This window comes from Nipponia nippon, unplaced genomic scaffold (genome assembly GCF_047370975.1).
Source record: "Nipponia nippon isolate SJK-2023a ecotype South Korea unplaced genomic scaffold, ASM4737097v1 scaffold_4, whole genome shotgun sequence".
NCBI classification, from domain to species: domain Eukaryota; kingdom Metazoa; phylum Chordata; class Aves; order Pelecaniformes; family Threskiornithidae; genus Nipponia; species Nipponia nippon.
The window spans coordinates 31174154-31194990 of NW_028262358.1; the positions used below are offsets into that span (position 1 = coordinate 31174154).

A 20837-nucleotide genomic window follows, 5' to 3' on the forward strand; every position below is an offset into this window, starting at 1 on the left:
AGACTATACATAGAAGCAGAAACACCTGCAAGGTCCTGGATATTATAATATGGCAACCACAGCTATATATAGAATATCTTTTATTTGTCAATATTGCAGGTTTGCGTTCAAATGCTTCTATTTATTTCATAGCCTCCTGTGTGTAGGAGTTTTAGCAACAGGCCTGCCAGAGAGTTGTAAAGGCTTCATGGTTTGTACACACAATGTCTTTACTGTTAAGGCTCAGATTCAGAGAAACCTATGCTCCAATTACATCTTTCTGCCCAGTGTTTCCTTTGAGCAGGCTGTAGATTTTCAGTCTTTGACCAGTATGAAAACATCAGGCAGAAAGACATAATTGGAATATAGGATGTCTGGATCTTGAGACTTCTAGGCTACCAAAGATAATCATCCTCAGCAAGAACTGCATCTTGATGAAGAAATTAGCTATGAGTTAAAACAGGCACAATAAAAAGACTGAATATCTTCTGAAAAGGATAAAGCCAGAGGGCTCTCAACCCCTGTACATCTTTATCTCATTAATGCTAAAAATGAATAAAATGCTATTATCCAACATCCCCTAGTCACACTCTGTTCCTGAAAGAACTGAGGCAAAAGAACAGGTTCACCAGTCCGTTCCTATTCAGAAAAACTTTGAAAAACACAGTAACCTAAGGCTTGTGCTGTCCCATTAATTTCAACAGCACCTGATCTCTTCTGCCTCCAATTCAGCAAACTATTTAAGCACCTCTTTAAAGGATTTGCCTGTGTTTTTGCCTGAGTTCAAAAGCATGGGAATATGTGCATGGGGGTAACAGACTGCTGGAGAACTGACACCTTCTTTCTTGTTCTAGCTGCTAGATCTATTATAATCCATAAATGAATGGATGCTTTGCTTCTAGGTACAGCAGCTATTTCCCCTCCACCAGAGCAGGCACATATTTGTAGTTTTACCAAAAGAATAGTAAAAACACTATCATCTTACCGTCAAAGAATCCCCAAGGGCTGCTATAATTTTCACATCAGCTGGCTTTAGGGAATGCACTGCAAAGGAAAGAGATGCAGCTGAACCTGGATAGGAAATAGCTATTCTTTTTCACCACTGTATATACGAAACATGCCATTGCGCATTCTGATGCTCAGACATGTTGTTTTTGCAATACCCAGGTGATAAAGCAGGAGCTCTCTCAGGCTCATCTCACGTGGGTCTAGCAGCAGCATATGCATATTATTCAGCATCTCAATGGTTAACATTGCTACCAAAAAGACAGAAGAGCAAGGAGCAAATAACAGTAAGTTGCAAACAATATCCAGCACCAAGATCAAGGTAAAAAAAATGCAGTGTTAGACAAAGCAGGAACAACATATTAAAGCTGTAAGAAGGCAGAGAAGAACTAAGGAAAAGACAGTATGAAGTTATTTGAAAAACTGAATACTGCTATGTCCTAGACTAACATGCATGAAGCTGGATTTCCAGTTTCCTTCCCAAGATTTAGGTGGTATCACTTCTAGGTTATGTCAGCACACAAATTTGGATTTTATTATGAGATATTTTGAAGTTCTCTACTGGCAGTGAGTTAAGTGAAGCTACTTAGTCAGTGTTACGTTGAGTGACAGTATGGCATTGTATCTATTAAGCAGCTGCTGAAAACCATGACATCTTTTCTGATCAGTATTTTTCACAGTCCAACAGTCATTTCATCAAAAATAAAAACTCATCTTGAAGGACAGTTGAAAGTTATTCAGCCTCTTAACACAAAACAGGCAAGACTACCTGAAGTTGCAGGAGGGGAGGATGGAGACCTGTCCTCACATGGCAGCTGGCTTCCATAATTCTAAAGAGAAGAAGAAAGCTGAATACCATTTGGCTAGGAAATACAGTCAGTAGTAACTAGGATCTTCCTCATAGAGGCCAGGTGGATAAACCAAAGCCTGTTTAGCATGTAACTAACCAGACAGGTCTTGCTTGCTCAATTCAATAGCCATATTCAGTATTGCTCAGATTAGAGTAGCATCCTGCGCTGATAACCATGCTGTCTGAGCATGTGTTCTTACAGGTGTTTCTGGGTGCATTCTGCCTAACTCAGGGAATGCTTTCCTGTTCCCTGCCATGCGCTCAGCCTCCCAAACCCCTCTGGCCAAAGACTGATTTCACCTGTGGTGCAGAGCATGACTCATCTGGTTACCATACAGGAACAGATGCAGCAGAGTAACAGTGGGATGGTGATGCTGGCACTTACTGGAGTTTGGTTAGGGTATGTGTAATTACTGTTCTTATATGTCCTCAGGAATGGCTCAGCCTACAAAACAAGGCAATCTGAGTCAATACAAAGCATCAGAAGAATACATAGAGATTTCCATTCCCCAGCCTTCAGTTCTCAGATGTCTGTAGATGATTAGCAACTTGATGCAAATGAATCCCAGGGATTTAAAAAAAAAAAAAAAAAAAAAAAAAGGCACTTTTAAAATCCATACAATAACAGTGTAAACCTGGGGCACTATTTTTACACAGACAGAACTTAAAGAATACGCTTGGGACCCTGCTGTGCGTGATTAACAAGAAGCTTGTGGTGCTACTGCAAGGTAGTCCCAGTGACCTCTGCAGACCTGTGCTGACTGGTGCCATCATTGACCTCTGCAGAGCTGTGCTGACTGGTGCCATCATTGCTCTGTTTCCCCCACTGAAGCTCTGTCATTCAGTGTGGATACTTGATGGTCTTGACTAGGTAGGCCAAACACCCTTCCCTTGTGTTTTGGCCAACCGTGATGTGTGCCTGTGAGGAAGCTTACTCCTCGGACAAGCTTGCCCTCCATCTCATGGGGGAGCGCTCATACTGCTACCGGTGGCAGTGGCACAAACTATGCAGGGAAGAGTCAGAGCCCCCTCATGGAGACAGCAATCCACGCTCACGCAGGCTCCCAGCCACCCCCAGCACCTCTACACAAACAGATATCCTTGTAACTTACCTCACTTGGACATTTGAGAAAAATCTCATCTTCCATTTGCTGATTATCTGTCTTCTCCCCTAAGGGTTCCAGCTGTGGGGAAAAAGCAGGCAGCACAGAAGAAAAGTGAATAAGTATCAGAGAGCAACAGGTAACGCTGTACTACCAGTCCCTGGAAAACAGCTCTGCAGCACAGCAAGACACCTGCAGTGCACTGCACCCGTGCTGGCAGCTGCCCCCACGCACTGCTGCTTTCCATGCTGAAGAGGCTAATCCCCACACACCATGAACGTGGCCTGATGATCAACGTGCCAGGCAGGCATCATCTCCCCAAGAGAAGTCCAGCACCCCCAGCCTTAACATACCCTGAGATTTACTGGTTTGATATGACTGGTTTAACAGTTCAGGTGACCTTTCTTCACATGATCACTCTTTTCCTTTGTAAACATATTTAAGGGTCCAGAAGAGACAGCACTAGCTACATAGTAGCTCCCTGGGTTTGTTGGGGTTTTTTTTTGTTTTTGTTTTTTTTTTTTTGTGGCCGAGGGCAGGATGAAGCACACAAGGAATGACCAATACAGCCTTTCAAAATCTTACCATGTTGTTCCACAAAGCACGTGCAGCCTGGGCATGAGACTTCTGGCTGAAGTGGAAACAGTCTGGGGCAAAAAATGAACTGTCTGGCAACCCTTCCTAGAGAACGAGACGGATGCTGTCACAGGGGCAGTAAATGTGCCTTATCCCCTCTCTCTTCCAGTGAGATAATCCCAGCTGACTTCAAACTGAAGTAGCTGCAAAGGCCTCTGAGGCCAAGAGAATTAAACTGGGCCAGAGAACACCAGTAACTCAGAACTAAGAAGCCTTTTAAAGCTTTTTAATATAGGATTTCCAAAGTAATAAGGAATACAGACCGCTATGATTCTGGGTACAGAATACTTGGGCACAGATATTGATTGTATTCTTCATTTCCCCTGAGATTCACACATTATAGTCTTTTAAACATATGGGTTTTCATACTAAAAGTAATTTACCAGAGTACTGGGAGGGACTTTGTGGTGCAAGAGGGATACAGGGTGAGTGCTCCCTGGGGAAGACTTTGAACTAAATATCTACTGCATTGTTGTCTGATTGCAGTGGAGTGGGCTCAGTGTCCAAAACCGTGTCTTCAAGGTCTGTATTCCTGTTGCCCATTATGTCCAAGTTATTCCATAAGCATTTTTTGCAACTCTGGGTGTTAACTCAACTGAATATAATAATTATTAGGCCAGAAAACTGCTGGTCACATTTACAGCCAAGACAATTTTGAAAAGTCAGTGGAATTGCACCAGGATTTAATGTAAGGATGGTTTTTTTGGTTGTTTTTACCTGTGTTTTTGGGATCTTCACATTTGTCAGAAATGGCTGTATAACCACTGTGAAATTATCCGTAGTATCATACCTTCCGCTCTCCACTAACTGGCGGGTTCTCTCCTAAAGAGTCAAAGAAAAGTTGTCACCATTCCTTCTCTTACATTCAGCTCATCAAGTCCCTCTATCCATTTACATCTCACCCAGGGGTTCCCCCTCCCTAGCGCAGAAACCCTGGCATGGCCGTGGTTTCCAGCTCCCACCAGGCAGCCAATGCAGCCATCTTTTTGAGACACGCATCCTGGGCTTCTTTGCAGAGAGGCAGCCTGGGGATGGCCACCTGACTGACATGGGCAGGCAACCTGATCAGTAATTAGATTTTCTGTCAAAAAGATGTTCTTCCAGAACCACTACAGCATTTTTGGTTTGGGTGACAGCCCATGCCCAAAGTTTGTTCCTGAATTATCATATTCTTTGACTTAATCTGATCTCCAGTGAGATAAGTGATCAAAAAACTGCTGGCTCTCTGACATACTCTACTTTCTACGGCTCTTTAACAATTTTTTTCTTCATCTGTTTTGTTGTTTTATTGAGTCAGAGTTGTAAAGATCTTGAGCCTACTCTCATCTCCCCCTCACCTCTTATTTTTTTTAAAATCACAATTACAAATATGTCAGTAAAATGAGTGGAAACTGTCCCCCAGCCTCCAAATATTAGCTCCTCTGTGGTCCCATGATCAACAGGAGGATGACATTAAACCTGTAACAAATGCCACATTACCTGGTACCTTCTGTTAAAGTAGACCAACTTCTTGAACTCATTGGAATTGTCCCGAGGGTTTATAACACAAGGGCACAGGAGCCTGTGGGATGAGAGCACGGTGCTGAGATCTGCTCCTCTTTTTTCCCCTGTTCCCGAGCTGACAAGCTGCAGTATTAAAAGCTACTCCAAGACAGATTTCTCTGAAAGGCTGCTCAATGGGAGTGTTAGCTCTCACCTCAGAGTTTCTGTACAGTCCAGATTCTTGAGCAGAAGCACATTTTATTAGAGATAAATTCATGAACATAAAGTGAGGAAAAGGCTCCATGCAAGCAAAAAATGGTGCTGGGTGCCCATGGCAACGTTTTGGCAGCAGGAGTAACCTCTGTGAGGAGAGACCAGGCACAGCTGGTTCCAGACAGCTCCAATGGACCCACCACAGAGCACAGCTGAGCCTGTCAGCCAAGATGGTTTAAGAAAGGGCAGAAAACACCAGAGAGGGAGAGGAGGAGAGAACAACAGGGGGAATGAGGAGGGGGTGCTCCATGGCAGAGCAAGCACTCCCCTGAAGGGACTGCAGTCTGTCGGCAGCCCAGACATCTACTTGAGAGACTACTGAACAATAAAATTAATAATCAGCAATGAGATTACAGAGATCAGAAACTACAGAAGCAAGAGGGAGAGTTTTAAGACTGCAGAAAGGTAAATCTGTAAATAAAGCTGGATTAAAGTGATCAACTAAGAAACCCTTGTGTCAGTCTCTTCTCTGTCTTTGCCCAAAGAGAGCACAGCTGATCTCTTTCTGCTCTGGCTTGAGCTCCTTTGCAGTGTAAGTGATGAGTCATTAAAATGGCAGCTCCACAAGAAGTGGTAACAGCAGGTCTCAGATACAGAGACACTGACTGACAGACAGGTATTTCTAAATGCTGTGTTGAAATGAACGTGTAGGTACATAGGCATACACAGAGGAAGGTGTCTGGTGGTCTGAAATACTAGAACCTTTTCTCTTTAAGAAAAAAAGTTTCCTGAGAAGACCTTGCAGCCTTCTGTGAGCAACAGTGAGAGCTGTAACATAAATCATCTTCAAACCTCATAAGCAGCTTTGGGCAGGTATTGTTTTCTGATGCATGCAGGTCCCGGAGGCTTGTAATGGAAAGCACTGTCACCAGGTTCACAAACGCCCGTGGAACCTGCCAAGAGAATAAGCAAACCCATAGCCAATGCCCGGAGTACAGAGTGCCATCTTTGCCTCTATACAGCCACAGCAGGCCTCGGGTAGCAGCCTGTTGATTCAGGCAGTTTGCATTATTTATAACAGAGGTGTTCAAAGTACTTTCTCAATAATTAATCCCCCACATGCATAATACTAAATTACAGCCCCTGCCTGTGCTGCCTAGTTCTATTTTAAATGCTGATTGCTGGTCACCTGAGAATGATGACTTCAAAAAGGTCCAAACAAGTTGTTATAGGTCTCAGCATGGGGCTCAGACACCTGCTAAACTCTTTGAGTACTCTCATCATCCTGACCCTCATCTGCAATATCAGAATCTCTCTCTTAATGACCACAAAAAATATACTTATTTGCAGTATCATAAACAAGCAAAGCATTTTCTAGCCATTGAATATCATATGTTTGTTCAAATTTGTTACATATCTTTTTACGTTATTTGTCCGCAACACATCAGCTAGAACTGAGCACATCTTTATTCCTTCAGTAAAATACTTCTCTAGCCCTTTCTGCCTCTCACAAAGATTTTCCTGCAAGCAAGCATCTCTGCATACAGCAGTGCTCCACAGGTGAAAGCAGGGAACTAAATTCTCAATCAATAATCCGCAACTGCTTTACAAACAGAACACAATCCCCACTCCCACATACTAAAAAAGTTTGTTTTACCTCTCGGTGAAGCATGTCCAAAGCTACTTGTAAATTGTAGGTGTAGTTTTCAGGAGAATAGTGTACCTGTTGAAGCAAGAAGGTTGAATTCTGTTGTCAATCAGTTTACTCAAGCAGGCACAAGAGTGACTACATGGAGTCTCTCACAGCAGCATTCATGTTTCTAATTCTTAGGTCAAGAGTAACAGAGTCTTAGGCAAAACTGTCCTGTGTCTGTTTTTATTCTTTCCTATCACAGTCATCACACTCACAACATCTAGTGGCCACTGGATACCACTGAGGGAGCAAATTCAGGGGGCATTATCAGACATCACAACATCCTCCATCCCCAGGCTTGCTCAGGCCAGTCTTAAAAGCATGGCCAACACCTCACTAACGGGGACTGTCTTTGGAAGAGACCAGTTTGTGTAAAAGTAAGTTTGTTTCTGCTGTATGGAATATTAGCAACATGCCTCCCATGTGCTCCTTACCTGCCACAAATAATAACTGACAAAGCTTAGGCATTTATCTGGGAATGAAATCATTTACATACTTGCCTCTCAGTGGCAAAATTTCCCTGTTCCGATTAAACACTCTAATTTAATTGGCTCAAGTAATCCAATTTTTATTTCTTCACTTGTGGAACTATTTGACAGTCAAATAAACTTCCCTATGAGAAATGTCTGTCTTATTTTCAGCCTTAATTCTCTTTGATTTAATTTCAAGCAGAAGTTCATTGAGAGCACCACTGGCCTACTCTACAAATGAGACAGCTCAATTCCCTTATTCATTTCCTAAATCACAGCTCACCAAGAGCATTGTGATTGGCACTATTTGTAGCTGTGCAACATAAAGGAAGTATCAATGTGATCTTTGGATGCAGACGTGCTACGTCCTTGCCACCCACACTCATGAGCAACTGCCATTTTGTGTCTGGGTCAGGAGCAGAAGGTAGGAATGGTTAATTTGCACCTTCCTTGTTTTATAACCATCTTATTGTGCTGCTTTGCTGTTTTTCCTGATCTGAAATTAATCATGCAGAATTAAAAGCATGTAAGACTCATCACTGTGCGAGGAGCCTGCCACAGCCTTTCACCTCCTCTCTACTCACACATACCAAAGGCTATATACAGTATGTATATGTCTTATATATATATATAACTTATAATATAGTATATATAATTGCATCAGCATAAGCTGTGGGTAGAACCATTCCCATAGCACTGAACCTGCTAAGAGAGCACTAAGTGAGACCTAGGAGTGTTACTGTGCACAAGGCAAAGAAGAGCAAAAGCCCTTGACCTTTTATCTACAGGTGGTAAAGTGACTAGATAAGGTAAAGTTATCTTAGTTAATGGCAAAACAAAGTAGCCACGATGATGTAATTTACAGGTGTTCTAAAGATATAACTTTGTTTATCATAACATCAGGTTGAACAACCTGAAGGTCTCAGTGCAGTTACATTCCAGAGCTGCACAAATAAGACCTACCTTATTTTGGTCTCACCCACTGAGTTCTGCCCTCTCACCCACTGCAATGCATAGAGACCTTATGCCCAGGCTGGCGCAGTTCACACTGCAGGCAGCAGCAGACTTACTGGATTGTTGCAGAAATCGCATAGGTCATTTCCTCCTATGAAAAGTGTTATGAGCTTCCAGTCAGTCTGCAAATTTATTCTCTGCACACAGAAGGAGACGGAATGAAAGTTATTAATTAAAAAAAAGGAGGGGGGGGGTGAGGGGGAGGGAGGGCAGGGAACATACTAAACACAAAAACTTTGTGTTTCTCAGGGTACCTGGCTATAGTTCTCTAAGCATCCACAACAAAAATGAATTTGTAGTCATGACTGAAGATGTAGAAACTACTAAGATCTAAATAAGGTTTACGATATCAATAGTACCATGCAAAATGATTTGCTTCAGAAAACCATTGCTCAAAATTCATCTGTATGCTTTTCTTAGTAATATCTTGTGTATACACTGAGTGACTCCTGCAGTTCTAGGAATATATCTTCACTGCAAAAATGATGGTATATGTTTTACTGTGTCATAAATAATGCAGCTATCCTGCTGGAGAACCCTGGAGGGCAATATATTTCGGTCTTGCTGCAAGACAAACTGCAAAGAATAGAGACGCAATATTAAGTCTATCTAAGAATACCGGTAAAAAAATATAGCACTTTTTCCTCTGGAAGGATTTTGCAAAGGGCTAGCTAATGCAAGGTAATTATGCTTCAGTAAACACACACCTTCTTAGCTTTGAGGAAAGTTTTAGATAGGCTTAGTACCATGTAGCTGATGTTATACTCAATATCTTAAGACTTCAATTTCTGTGCAAAACGCCACTAAGAAAAGCAGCAATAGTATATCAGCCTCGAGTGGTTAAAAAACATCTGTCTTCAAAGGCAGAACGCAACATATCCCAGCTGGTAAACACACTGTTCAGTAGTTTGGTCTCAAAATGTACTTTTCCAAATTAAAAGAGGGGGAAATTTCCTTCCTGCATTAAAAAGGTGTTTTAAAAAGAGAAAAAAAAGACCTCTTAAATCAAAGATATATGACCTATATGATATATGAACATTCTTTCTAGTTAGAAAGAAGTTTATTAGTTAAATACAAAAGAAGTTTATCAGTTAAATAAAAGATATTTGCTTTCATTTCTGTTGTGTGATGATTCCAAGATGATAAATATGAGTAGCACTTAGAAGACTTGAATGGTTTGAATGAAAACCATCCAACTGCTTCATTGTTAGATGCTGTCCCTTTTAATCTCATTTCAGATACAGCCATCAGAGTGAAATCTTGTTTATGAGAAAGTGAACCAAAAAGGAAGGTACTGCAAATATTTTTGCCAATATATATTCACCACAGTATTAATACTAGACATGCACACAAGGTTTTCTTGAAGGCTTTTTGGCTGCTTTCCAAATGCACAATTGGAAAGCCAAAATAATATCATGTAACGTAGGTCACCGATTGCATAGCACATTTCTCAAATTACAAACAGCAAACATTCAAAGTAGTCATTGAGGTGAAAAATACGCAAGAAATCCTCAGCCTAATATGTGTTTTATGGACTATTAATCAAATAATTCCTAACAACAAACGTGTAAGTCAAAAATCAGCTGATGACTAAGTGAAAGAAGGGACTAAATTGTTTTTAAAGAAAACAAGTCCTTTCCTCACTTCACACGTTCACTCTACAAGACTTGCCACTTGGAAAGCTTGCCCTCAACATCCTAGCACATATCATTACTTCTGGCAAAACCATATGCTTACAAGACAATTATTAGTACCACAGCAAAATCCTAGCAGAGAAAAAGTTCTGTCATCTTACAGGGTGACACAGTTTGGGAGGGGAAGCAACAGCGCAGAATTCACCCACCACTTGTGGTAAAAATGATAACAAGATTACGGTTATCTGGGTTCGATAGTAACTATCACATGCTGGTGCAAATTAATTTAAGACAAAGCTATAGATTATTTTGTACTGACTCACACTCTGCAGTGGGGAATATTACGTGGTACACTGCTGTACCCATAGCTTTAATGTCTGACAGCTGCTGCTGGTCTGTTAGAAACTAATGATGCCACATAACTTCACTTTTCTAAAGATATTAATAACATATCAAACTCACAGTATCATTCTTCATTCGGTCCACCAGTGTTCTAACCTGTGCAGGAACACCCCTAAAAATAAAACAAAAATAAAATTGTAAAATACTAAAAATTAAAAAGGAATCCTGCATAGACGGCAAGGCAAAGAGGAAAGCTGATGAATGGACATCCCTCACATAATGGCTAAAAAAACCTGGGAAAGTCCAGTTTTCATTGAATGAGAGGTATGATACCCAAAAAGGGCTATATTTTGAAACAGTGATGGGAAAGAAAGTGAGAAAACAATAGGCATCCAACAGGCACTTGGCCACTTTGCAAATGCTGCATAGTTACACTTTTACAAACTATGCATAAAATACACTGTGCTACCACAAAATAAATGCACTTTGTTCCTTCCCAACATCAGACAGATGCTATTGATACACGTATCACTGAAGCAGCCGTGCATGTATCAATGTTATTACATGGCCACAAGCCATTGATGCATGTCTCATAAGAAGTGTTCCCAAGACAAAAAGATATGATATGAATTTCACTGAGACTGAGCATAGTTGTCTCTAGGTAATTCCCAGCTCTGTCACAGACTGACCATAAGCAATTCACAATTTTCTCTGTCTTAGTTTCTCTACATGAACTCTTGGTCCTACTGACAAGAGGATTTGAATATACCTCCTATAAAATGACAATATTTTTTGTCTGCCTCACAATAGGGATGTGAGTCTTTCCAAGTAGTACATGTAAAGCACTTTGTGCGTCTTGGCTGAAAATCCTAGAGAAAGCATTGCTTTTGCTGCTAATTTATTTGACATAGATTAGAAGCATTGCAAAGGCTCCATCACATTTCTTGGCCTTCATGCTAGAGATGAGCTAAAGAAATATATTTGGGTTTGCCTATCAGCCTTATTGCACTCCTGCCGAAGTCCAGGGTTTGGGCCTTTTTTAGCTAGAACTGAGTTTTAAAGAAAAATCAACTTTCTATTAAAATTAAAAGAGTTTTCGTCTTACTCTGCATGATCCCCGGCCACAGCTTGGTTGAGGGCAGCATTATCTGTAGTCTGCTTTCCAGTGCCAATGGAATACCCTATCAGGGATGGGTTGAACTCACGAAGAATGTCTGCAGAAAAAGACAGCACCCTGAAACGTTGCTTGCTTCAGCAGGTAACAAATGAGGTTATAAAGATTAGACCTTAGTAAAAGACCATTAAAAAGCTTTAAGAGATACCTATAAAAAAATTAACCTTTAAGTATAATAAACATGGAGATTTGTCACTATACAACTATTTTCTTGCCTTCAAGGTTTCCGATTTTCATTAATTCAGATATCTCATGACCTAACGTGATCATCTTGGCTAGCAATGACATTTTGCCTGGTAAGTGAGGCAGAGTAACCCTATGCTCAGGCAGGAGACTCTCATGCCATCATACTCTAACTGCAGATAGGCTGGAATCAAATCCTTTAGCCTGATTTCCACAGATGTATTAACCCCAAAGACTTAAGATTCCCTTCTGGATCTTAGGTTACAAACCAGCCTTAAAAACACCCCAGATCTAAAACGCTGTGACCTCTAAAAAGCATGTAAAAATCTGATCTTGTAACGTGATTCTGCTCCTGCCTAAAACAACTTTCCCGTACAATCAAAATAGTTTCTTTAGGCTGTGATCCGAGATCTTCGATTCATCTATCTCCAACACATTTTGGACAGAACTATAACGAACAGAAGAATACTGAAACAACCAAACCCCTAGGAATTACAAAATACATAGCTAAGTCATGCACAGCAATTTACAGCCTGGTTGTTATGCAACTTTTACTCAGCACTGGACATTGAATACAAAGGGATTGGTTCTGTCATGCTATAAATTGTAAATCTTTCTTCATGTCTTCTTCTTTTATAATAACAGCTGTTTTAATAAACAGCTCCAGATATTTATCAAGTTTATGGAAAAAGGCACTTACTTGCTAGTGTCGTGACTGTGCTAATGTTTTCATTACCTCCAACACTGTTAAAAAGAAAGAACAAGAAAAAAATGTTCCAAGATATGATGGACTTGGTAAGGCAGCTCCCCCTTATGGGGTTTGTACACATGTACACAGCACATTCTCTGGTGGTTGTACTAAGTCAAAGCAAGCTCTTTGTGCGCATACCTATGGGGTCACGAAATCAGAGACTCTGTCATAATCAATATAATTATATTAACAGCCCTGTACACTAGCTGCCCTTTCAATTCTCTTACATGTGTTAACATAAGTTCAAACCTAGCTGAAAGAAATGAGAATTTTTACAGGCTGCCATCTTTGTGATTGTTGTCCCTATTAAAATGTTTATGTCTTCCATTTTTAGTTAACAAATCCTTTGTATCCATAACAACAAGTTCTAAAAGCATATATTTCACAGTGATAAGTATAGTCAATACCTTTCCCCCCATTTCACTCAACTGGAAGAATACTATGAGACTGGTAACATTCACCATATGTCTGTGTGCTCTTTACCCTCCTTCATGCTGTAGAGAATGCTAACATACTTTTCCCTCCAAATGTCAGTAGAAAATATTATTAAAGATCAAAATATAAAAATTGGGACTTACAACACCTCTATAGCATCCCTTTAATTTGGAATAGAGTATTTTGAAGTGCTCTAGTACCTGTTTAAACCTCTTACAGAGCTGCAGTATTTCAGATGCATAAGAAATGATGAACAGAAAATCAGCCTGACAGGTTTGGTGTTAAATAATACAGTTGCAGAATAATAAGTGAACATGATTGCCTTTCTTCAGAGTGGCTTTTTGACCTGTCTAATAAAGTGCTGCATATGTAAAAGTCTGTACTGACTTGTAATCAATAAACTGTTCTGCATGATTTAAGCAATACTGGGAACGGGTCAAGGAAATAGATACTGTGTATGAAACAGCAGCAGCAAAAAAGATCCCATTCTGACTTTTCATAGACCACTGATTTTAAGTGAGATAAATGGGTGACATGGGCCACAGTGGAGAAGAGCAGATAGGATCTAGAAAGAGCAGTGACAGAAATGCAGAATGCACAAGCAGTGCAATGCCACTGGGATCTAGAAGTCCCCTTTGCAATAGCTACAACCATGAGAGGAGAAACGGACTGTCTTAAAAAGGACGCCATTTCATCCCCATCCGGGGATACATCCAGGATGTATCCAGGCCTATTCCAGCCATGCTACATCGTACTCTAGATAGCCACTACTTCAAATATTTCAGTTATCATGAGTAAAAGTACAACCGTGTGTCTCCATACAAAACGTAAAGTCAAATTCGCTCTCCACAAGCCTCCATTTGTTACAAAAAAAACCCTATACATATCAAAACCCAAGAAATGGGTTCCCTCCCATTGGGGGGGAATTACTGGGACTCACCTCCAAGAAACACCTCGGTATTGAGTCAGGACATCCAGAACATCATTGGGTTTGGATGCTGCCCCATTACCTGCCTGGAAGGACAAAAGAAGAGGAGTTCCCCTTCAGAAAATAAGAATTGCTACAGTAACTAGTTCTCTGACTGATCCTAGTGAAAATAATGAAAGAAAACGTTAATGAAGCAAGCTATGTCATCTTCCCAAAATGTAACGGATCCTTGGTCTCAAGAGGATCAAGGACTGAGGGTACTTTAACTCTGCTCCAGTGAATTACCCTCTTCTATCAACTTCTTGATTAGATCAGGTGGAGAAAAAATTGGTTGAGAATGTTCAAAATATTCATATAATTCTAAATTTACATAAGGAATAAATAAGATAGCAATGGTCCTGAATGAATAATTTATTATAATGTTCCTCACATTAAAAAGTGGTATGGTGATTTTATGTCTTCCCTCCCCCAGTTTCCCCAAGAAAGGAGACTACAAGGATTTAATGTAGTAATTAGCACAGAATACATACGAAACATGAACTATGATACGAGCAGTGAAGCAGTTGTCACTGACTGAAGAATCACAGCCAGTCTAGGGGTAACAGGTTTACATAGTTCCAGGAATAGTGTTTAAAAAAAATAAATAAATAAAATCTCAAGATAAGTTACACTTGACTATCTATTGCAATTTTACTCAAATATTTAGTTAGTGTAAATGGGCTTGGCTTTATAGGCTTTGGTATTATCATATATATATATGTGTGTGTGTGTGTGCAAAAAATGTCATATACACACACACAATTAGCTGCAGAATTTGTTCTTCCTATTTATGCTACTTACTAACAGCTTTGAAGGCCAATGCCTTGGGAGCTGCCTAGAATCAATAAAGAAAAGCAATGGTTGCAAGTCTACTCTAGCAGGCTGGTTTTGCTGCTGCACAACCTACTCTTGCAGCTCTTCCTTGTGTGGCACTCTTGTGGACTTTAAATGGGAACTGTGCACTCAGATTAGACTCATGATCTGATTACCAGTCAGTCAAGGTGAAGTATGGAAAAAAACATGTGAAAAATGTGTTTGGATCAATAGGGCATAACTGTATGCATTCGATTTCTCAGGTTAAAAATCCAGAAATGCTTTTTCATTGCTTGCTTTAACGATGGTTATCCAGTGATCTTTACTTACTGTGAGTGAATCTCCCAGGGCAGCAATCACCCGAATATCTGCCGGTTTCAAATTATGAACTAATAAATAAAAAATAAAGGTAGTGTAAGGGAAAGAGAAAAGAAAGAAAACTTCAAATTGTGATGGTTATCAGAAATTTTGCTTAGAATAAGCGTAAAGCATTGCAAAGACAGTATTTTAATACTCATGACAGCATCATCTCAGAATGACAGACACTGACGAGCACCAAATCAGAAATGATTCTTGGTACGATAGCTGGGCATTAGCTATAGTGACAAGGGAGGCAGTAAGATTTCAGTCTTGCATCTGTGCTTACTCAGATTCCTTTTAACCAGTGGAACTAACTGAAAGCAGGCACAACTCCGGTGCCAGCACAGGGTGGAAATTTTGGGACCATCGCAGCTTGAAGACAGAATCCACCTGGTGACAGGATTCCATGTGGCTTTTTGCACCCCAGACTGCACTGACAAGAGCCCCTACTCCATACATACACAGTTTTATCACCCCTGCAACTGAAGCACTCGACTACCTGCTGTCTTTTCCACTGTCACTTCTTTGTACATGGAAGGTACAGTTGCATAGGCTTTCACCATCCTCGAGGGAGAACTTGCATCTTGCTATACAACTAACTAGAGTGCCCTGCTTCAAAGAAAAGCGTACCTTTCCTAATTAAACCCAGTTCCTGTTTCCCTTCTATCATCAAATGAAGTAGCTCTGCAATAAAATTGCACAGGACTGTACCTGAAACCGGAACTGTATCAGAGGCACCCCGGTCAAAACAGGTAACATTTGTTCCATAAATCCTCTCCTGCAAAGACAGACAGCGCAAGACTTCACATCAGACTCACTATACTCTGATCACAATAAACCATTTATGTCTTGGAGCATTAGATTAACGAATTTCCCACATACTTTGTATACATCTACCCAGCCCAGCCTGTCCTCAGGCCATGCCTACAACTGCCCTTTGAAGGCAGACACGAACTGAGTCTGCTTAGAAGTCGCATGGCCATATTAGTGCAGCATGGCTGTTGCCTACCAGTGGAGCCAGTTCTTTCAGACTCTGTGCCATGCTGCGTTCAGCTATGCAATGTTTTGCGCAGCCATACTCTGAGTTAGGTGAGCTCACATCTTTTTGCGAGAAACTGTTTGAACATCCCTGGAATACCGCAGCACGAAACCATACCTTTGTCAGCAGGCCACGAGCCTGCCTTCTCTGCGTGCAGTCCTCTACGTGCAGCCAGGGATTTGCCCTCCTGGCTCTTTGGGTTGCAGCCTACTGACAGAAGTACCCCCAAGATCTACTATTAGTGACGGCTGACTGTCAATATACCAGAGCAGACCATCACACAAGACACAAGGGCATGTGCTTGCTCCAAATTTTTCTACAGAACTCCTTAAGTAGGCTAACTTGTCTAAAGAAAATATACTTGTGTGTCTTGTCCTATTGCTCCATTTTGTTTTCTTTTATTTAAAAAAAAAAAAAACACAACCCACAAACAGTGGGTACTTCTTGTCTCCTACACCATAACTACTACCAAAAATCAGTGGTAGGTACCATTGCTCCATGCAGAGGTCTATACACCCTGAGTAACTAAGAAAACAGATAGCATTATATTAAAATGAGAGGAGAAATATGTATTACTATTCCAATAACATACACGCCATTTTGCATGTAGATGTGGTCTAGTCCCTGTGCTCTGGGGCATGAAAATGAGCATTATCACCTCCCTCTGTAGCTGCTTGGGAGCACCAAGTTCTGCTCAGAATCAGAGTACCATGACTAAAAAAAAAGCACCGCTCTTTATCTCTGCACATCTAATCTGCAACTATCTCACAAAAAAGAAAAATGACAAATACATTGTTCTTCAGTTTTACTATGGCATAAACAAGATCAAATCAGACCCACACAGTGGCGTCATGCTGATCTGATCTAGTTTCCTTCATGGTAAGACTGAATGGCCCCATCTTCACTATCTTCTTATCCCAGGAAAATTAACATTGTTATCCAGATGTTTAAAAAAGGTTCTTAACAGTGAAGGCAAAACTTAGTTTAGGCTGGCTGAACGCATCTACCTTAAATCACACTCTACAAAATCCATAAAGGAGAAAACATGCTATTAAGCATCTGACTATTTAGTCAAGCATGGAAATAAAGAGCTGGAGCTTTGTATTTAATTTTCCTGGGTAACGTTGTTTAATTAGGCTACAGCACACTCTCACCCACCTGCACCACTCCCTGGAATACACTCAGTCCATATGGTGCAAACAGTCCTACTATACCTGAGATGTTTCTTTGGCATCTGATGTCTCCGGGGAAGATGAGTAGTTACTATTTCTGTATGTGAAAAAATACGGATTTTCCTGCAGAGTGAAGAGAGTGTGTTTACCAATGCTAGTGGAAATGCAGTCAGATGATCTTAAAGTCTTCTGGCTAGATTTTCCAAGAGAAGAAAATCTTTACAGTATTAACTTTTTAAATGAACATTGCACTAGTAAAGTAAACCAGGTTAGACCTGAAGATTAAGTCCTGGTATGCTCTAGGCACAGCACCACCTCTTGCCTTAAACCTAACATCAACCAAAATGCATAATTCAGTTTCTTTGGTGCTCTAATTGCTGTTCAATGAAGCTTTTGGATGCCAGTAATATTTTCTCACTATGAAATTATTGAAGTCAGAGCTTAAATGCAAAAACATTCAAGAACTTGTTCTTTGAACCAGAGATGCTCAGATCCTGAAGATAGTGGGCTATTGACAGCTCCAGGGACTAAAATAGTTAAACCTGAGAGGAGACGGAGTCCAATCACAGAAAAGCTAAATTATATAAAATACATAGATTCAATTTTATTGCTGATACAGTTTTTAATACTGATAATAGACTCCTGATATCTGCAATTAACAAATTCAGAATAGCTAGTTATATTTTGAATAAAAAAATATCTGACACAGTAAGATGATTTAAGTGAATTTTGTCAAGAGTTTCATCTTTTTAAAATAAAGAGTCTGCGTCAATGAACTTTAAGAACACTGAATTTTTACCAGTGCAATATATTGGGTAAGTGCACATTCCCAAGAACTTCAGAAGATGACAACAGCATTTGAAAACTTGGAAAATCTGCAAAGAGTAAATAAAATCTCACAGTAATAAGGAAACCCTTTTACCTGAGATGGACACTGGACTCGAAGCATTTTTGTGAAATCGTGAGGCTGCTTCCGTCCAACTGGCTCCATCTGGAAGGGAGAGAACAGAGGAATTGCACACATGCTGCGTGTGGGAGGGAAGGGAGAGCAGCAGCAACGCAAAAGCTCTAATGCCTGGAGTTTTCCATCAGGTCCATATATACATTTAAAAACTTGTTTTGCTTATGACAGATATCTACCTATGTATAACATACCACATATATACCTACAAAAGCAAGGAACTGAAAAAAAAGGCCTCTCTCATGATCAGACTGTCATCCCATCATCGTTAAAACAAGCATCCACACATTAACCCTACTCTTGGGAATGCTGACCCTGTAAGTGTTTTTCCCACAAGGCACTGATCTCATACCACAGTATTCAACTACTTACAATCAAGTTGCTATTTATCAGCTCAACCACAGTAACTGTGGAGATGCTCTAGAAGAGCATAGCTTAAACCATCCTCATGATTAGTTTTCCCCCCTTACGGTATGCAGTTTAAACTTTGCTGAGATTTGCAAGCCAGTTTTACTTCCCAGCTGAGTATGAGAAAGCAAAAGGTGGGTTACAACAGCTGTGATGCCAGGTAACAACTCTTTGCAGCAGTTTGTCTGTCCTCCCAGGCCTCATCCGCCACAAGTTTTTTGTCTTCTCCCAGGTTGTGAAACCATGCTCACAAACATTTGAGAAAGGCACACTTGGGAGACCTTTCTTCAGCTTTCTACAGTTTATAGTTTTCATATAAAAGCATAAAGGAACTGAAGACTTTTGTGTGGGAGGAAAAGCAACTCTGAGTAGATTGAAACTTCAAAGTAAAAATGGTATTACTGAAACTCCTTGGAAAACGCAGCTTTGACTCAGATTATACACTGAAGGCTCGGGTAAGTCCACATCGCTTTACCTCAGAAGCGGAAATTACAAAATCCCTGATATAAATGGAAAACTAAAAATCTTCCATTTGGTGATACATTCATGTTGCGTTAACTTTTTTTCCTTCTGTCTTATGAGGACTCTCTTTATGTACTCCCTCTGCTGCAAATTCATTTTGCAGCAAAGTCAGAAACATGGAATATAACACATTAAGGTCACGCACCAATCCTCTGGTGGCTGTAGCCTGTGCAACTAAAAGCTTGTTAATTTATCCCACCTTCCAGAACTGTTTCCTTACCTACATTTTCATACGTTAGACAACATGAAAAGGCACACTCCAACTCTGCACAGAGGCTTGATAATATTTCTATTTGTTGGCCGCCTTCTTACATGATGGAGAGGTGATTGTTGTTAACGAGAAATTATGGAATGATTCAAAACTCAATACTAACAGCACAAAGTGGTAAATACCACATAGAATCACTTATAATCACCTGTTCAGGCACCTTGCTGGGTGCTAATTAAATTGCAATCACACCCAAAGGAGTTGGCCACTATTTTAGATTCCTCAGTGAATGTCTGCTCAGTTTGCACCAGCAGCTGCCAGAAGCAGCAGACTACAGAAGAAACAGGATTGAAGGCACTGAAAAATACAGCAATAACAGGCTTGACTTCACTGATACATTCCGGGCAGGAGTGTTATATTCTGTTTTGGTTGTTCCATCAATGAAAATAACGGGAAAATTCAGAGAAATAGAGAAGAGGTTTACGGAGCTAGATATTCTTTGAAAAAAGCATTTGAAGAAACAGAATCTGTGTTTTTTTGAGAGAGACAGCAGTAAAAGGAATGTCCCTGAAACATGCAAAATAACGAAGCTCAGAGAAAAGATATGCTGGGAGCTGGTACTTTCCCATCCTCCTAGGACAAAACAAAGTAGCTATTTAATGACATTCTTAAAAGAAAATATTCTTCTTCCAGCACAGAATGATCCCACAGAACATGGGACAACGGTGGTATTTCTTGGCTAAGAATGAAGCTCAAACAAGTATTAGACGCTTGTATGTTACTGGGAGTTGCGTGATGAGAACGAATTTCTCCAGGAGGCAATTAATTCCAGATGACTCAGAGACACTCTTCTCACAGCAAAGACCGACAGCTCCCATGCAGCAGAGCTGCAAGGTCTTGGTCAGGAAATCGGGCACCAAGTATGCATTGTGGGCAGCCAAAACCTCCCCTGAATTCTAGCACATCTGTTGTGCAGGCTGGTTAGCGTGCGGGTCTGCTCTGGTACTGCAGCGGTTTCTAAGTTGGTGTAAAGCCCTGAACATGGAAGAGAGGCATGGGCAGCCTCCTGCGCTGCTGTTCCCATTTGGGTTCTTGCCTGGTTTCAGCGTCTCCCTTGGTTGCAGGATAGGTTTTTTGTGGTCTTTTCTGTTACACAAGAGCAAGAGCTTCTTGTCTAAGTTCTTTACACATTTGAAAGGAGCTTTTCCCCCGAATATAGGTCCAGAGGTAGAATTGTAGACATTTGCCAAAATTAATCAATCAGGCTCTCTGATATCAAAGCTGTCCAAGTAAACAACTGACCTCTCTCAGCTTTTCCTAGCTACCCAATGTCATTTTGCTGACTGTTCTCTGATGTGCTTAGCGTATGAATTGCATTGCTCCTAGATAGCTATAAATGTTTTGCTAACATAGGCAGCCATGC

General features: G+C 40.6%; 1 protein-coding gene across 5 annotated transcripts in view; it reads right to left on the reverse strand.

Annotated features, from left to right (window-relative positions):
• PLB1 (phospholipase B1) overlaps window positions 1–20837 on the reverse strand; it is an 86917-nt gene that overhangs the window by 39314 nt on the left and 26766 nt on the right. For all 5 annotated transcript variants that reach the window (XM_087775177.1, XM_009475089.2, XM_087775175.1 and 2 more), the window contains exons 15-32: window positions 18238–18306; window positions 17358–17438; window positions 15816–15882; window positions 15075–15133; window positions 13905–13978; window positions 12479–12522; window positions 11527–11635; window positions 10542–10593; window positions 8502–8582; window positions 6926–6991; window positions 6121–6221; window positions 5053–5134; window positions 4291–4395; window positions 3523–3618; window positions 2947–3018; window positions 2220–2279; window positions 1754–1814; window positions 965–1023 (exon numbers count right to left, since the gene is read on the reverse strand). In XM_087775177.1, the coding sequence (XP_087631303.1) occupies window positions 965–1023; window positions 1754–1814; window positions 2220–2279; window positions 2947–3018; window positions 3523–3618; window positions 4291–4395; window positions 5053–5134; window positions 6121–6221; window positions 6926–6991; window positions 8502–8582; window positions 10542–10593; window positions 11527–11635; window positions 12479–12522; window positions 13905–13978; window positions 15075–15133; window positions 15816–15882; window positions 17358–17438; window positions 18238–18306 (1338 nt within the window). The remainder of the gene's footprint in view (window positions 1–964; window positions 1024–1753; window positions 1815–2219; window positions 2280–2946; window positions 3019–3522; window positions 3619–4290; window positions 4396–5052; window positions 5135–6120; window positions 6222–6925; window positions 6992–8501; window positions 8583–10541; window positions 10594–11526; window positions 11636–12478; window positions 12523–13904; window positions 13979–15074; window positions 15134–15815; window positions 15883–17357; window positions 17439–18237; window positions 18307–20837) is intronic.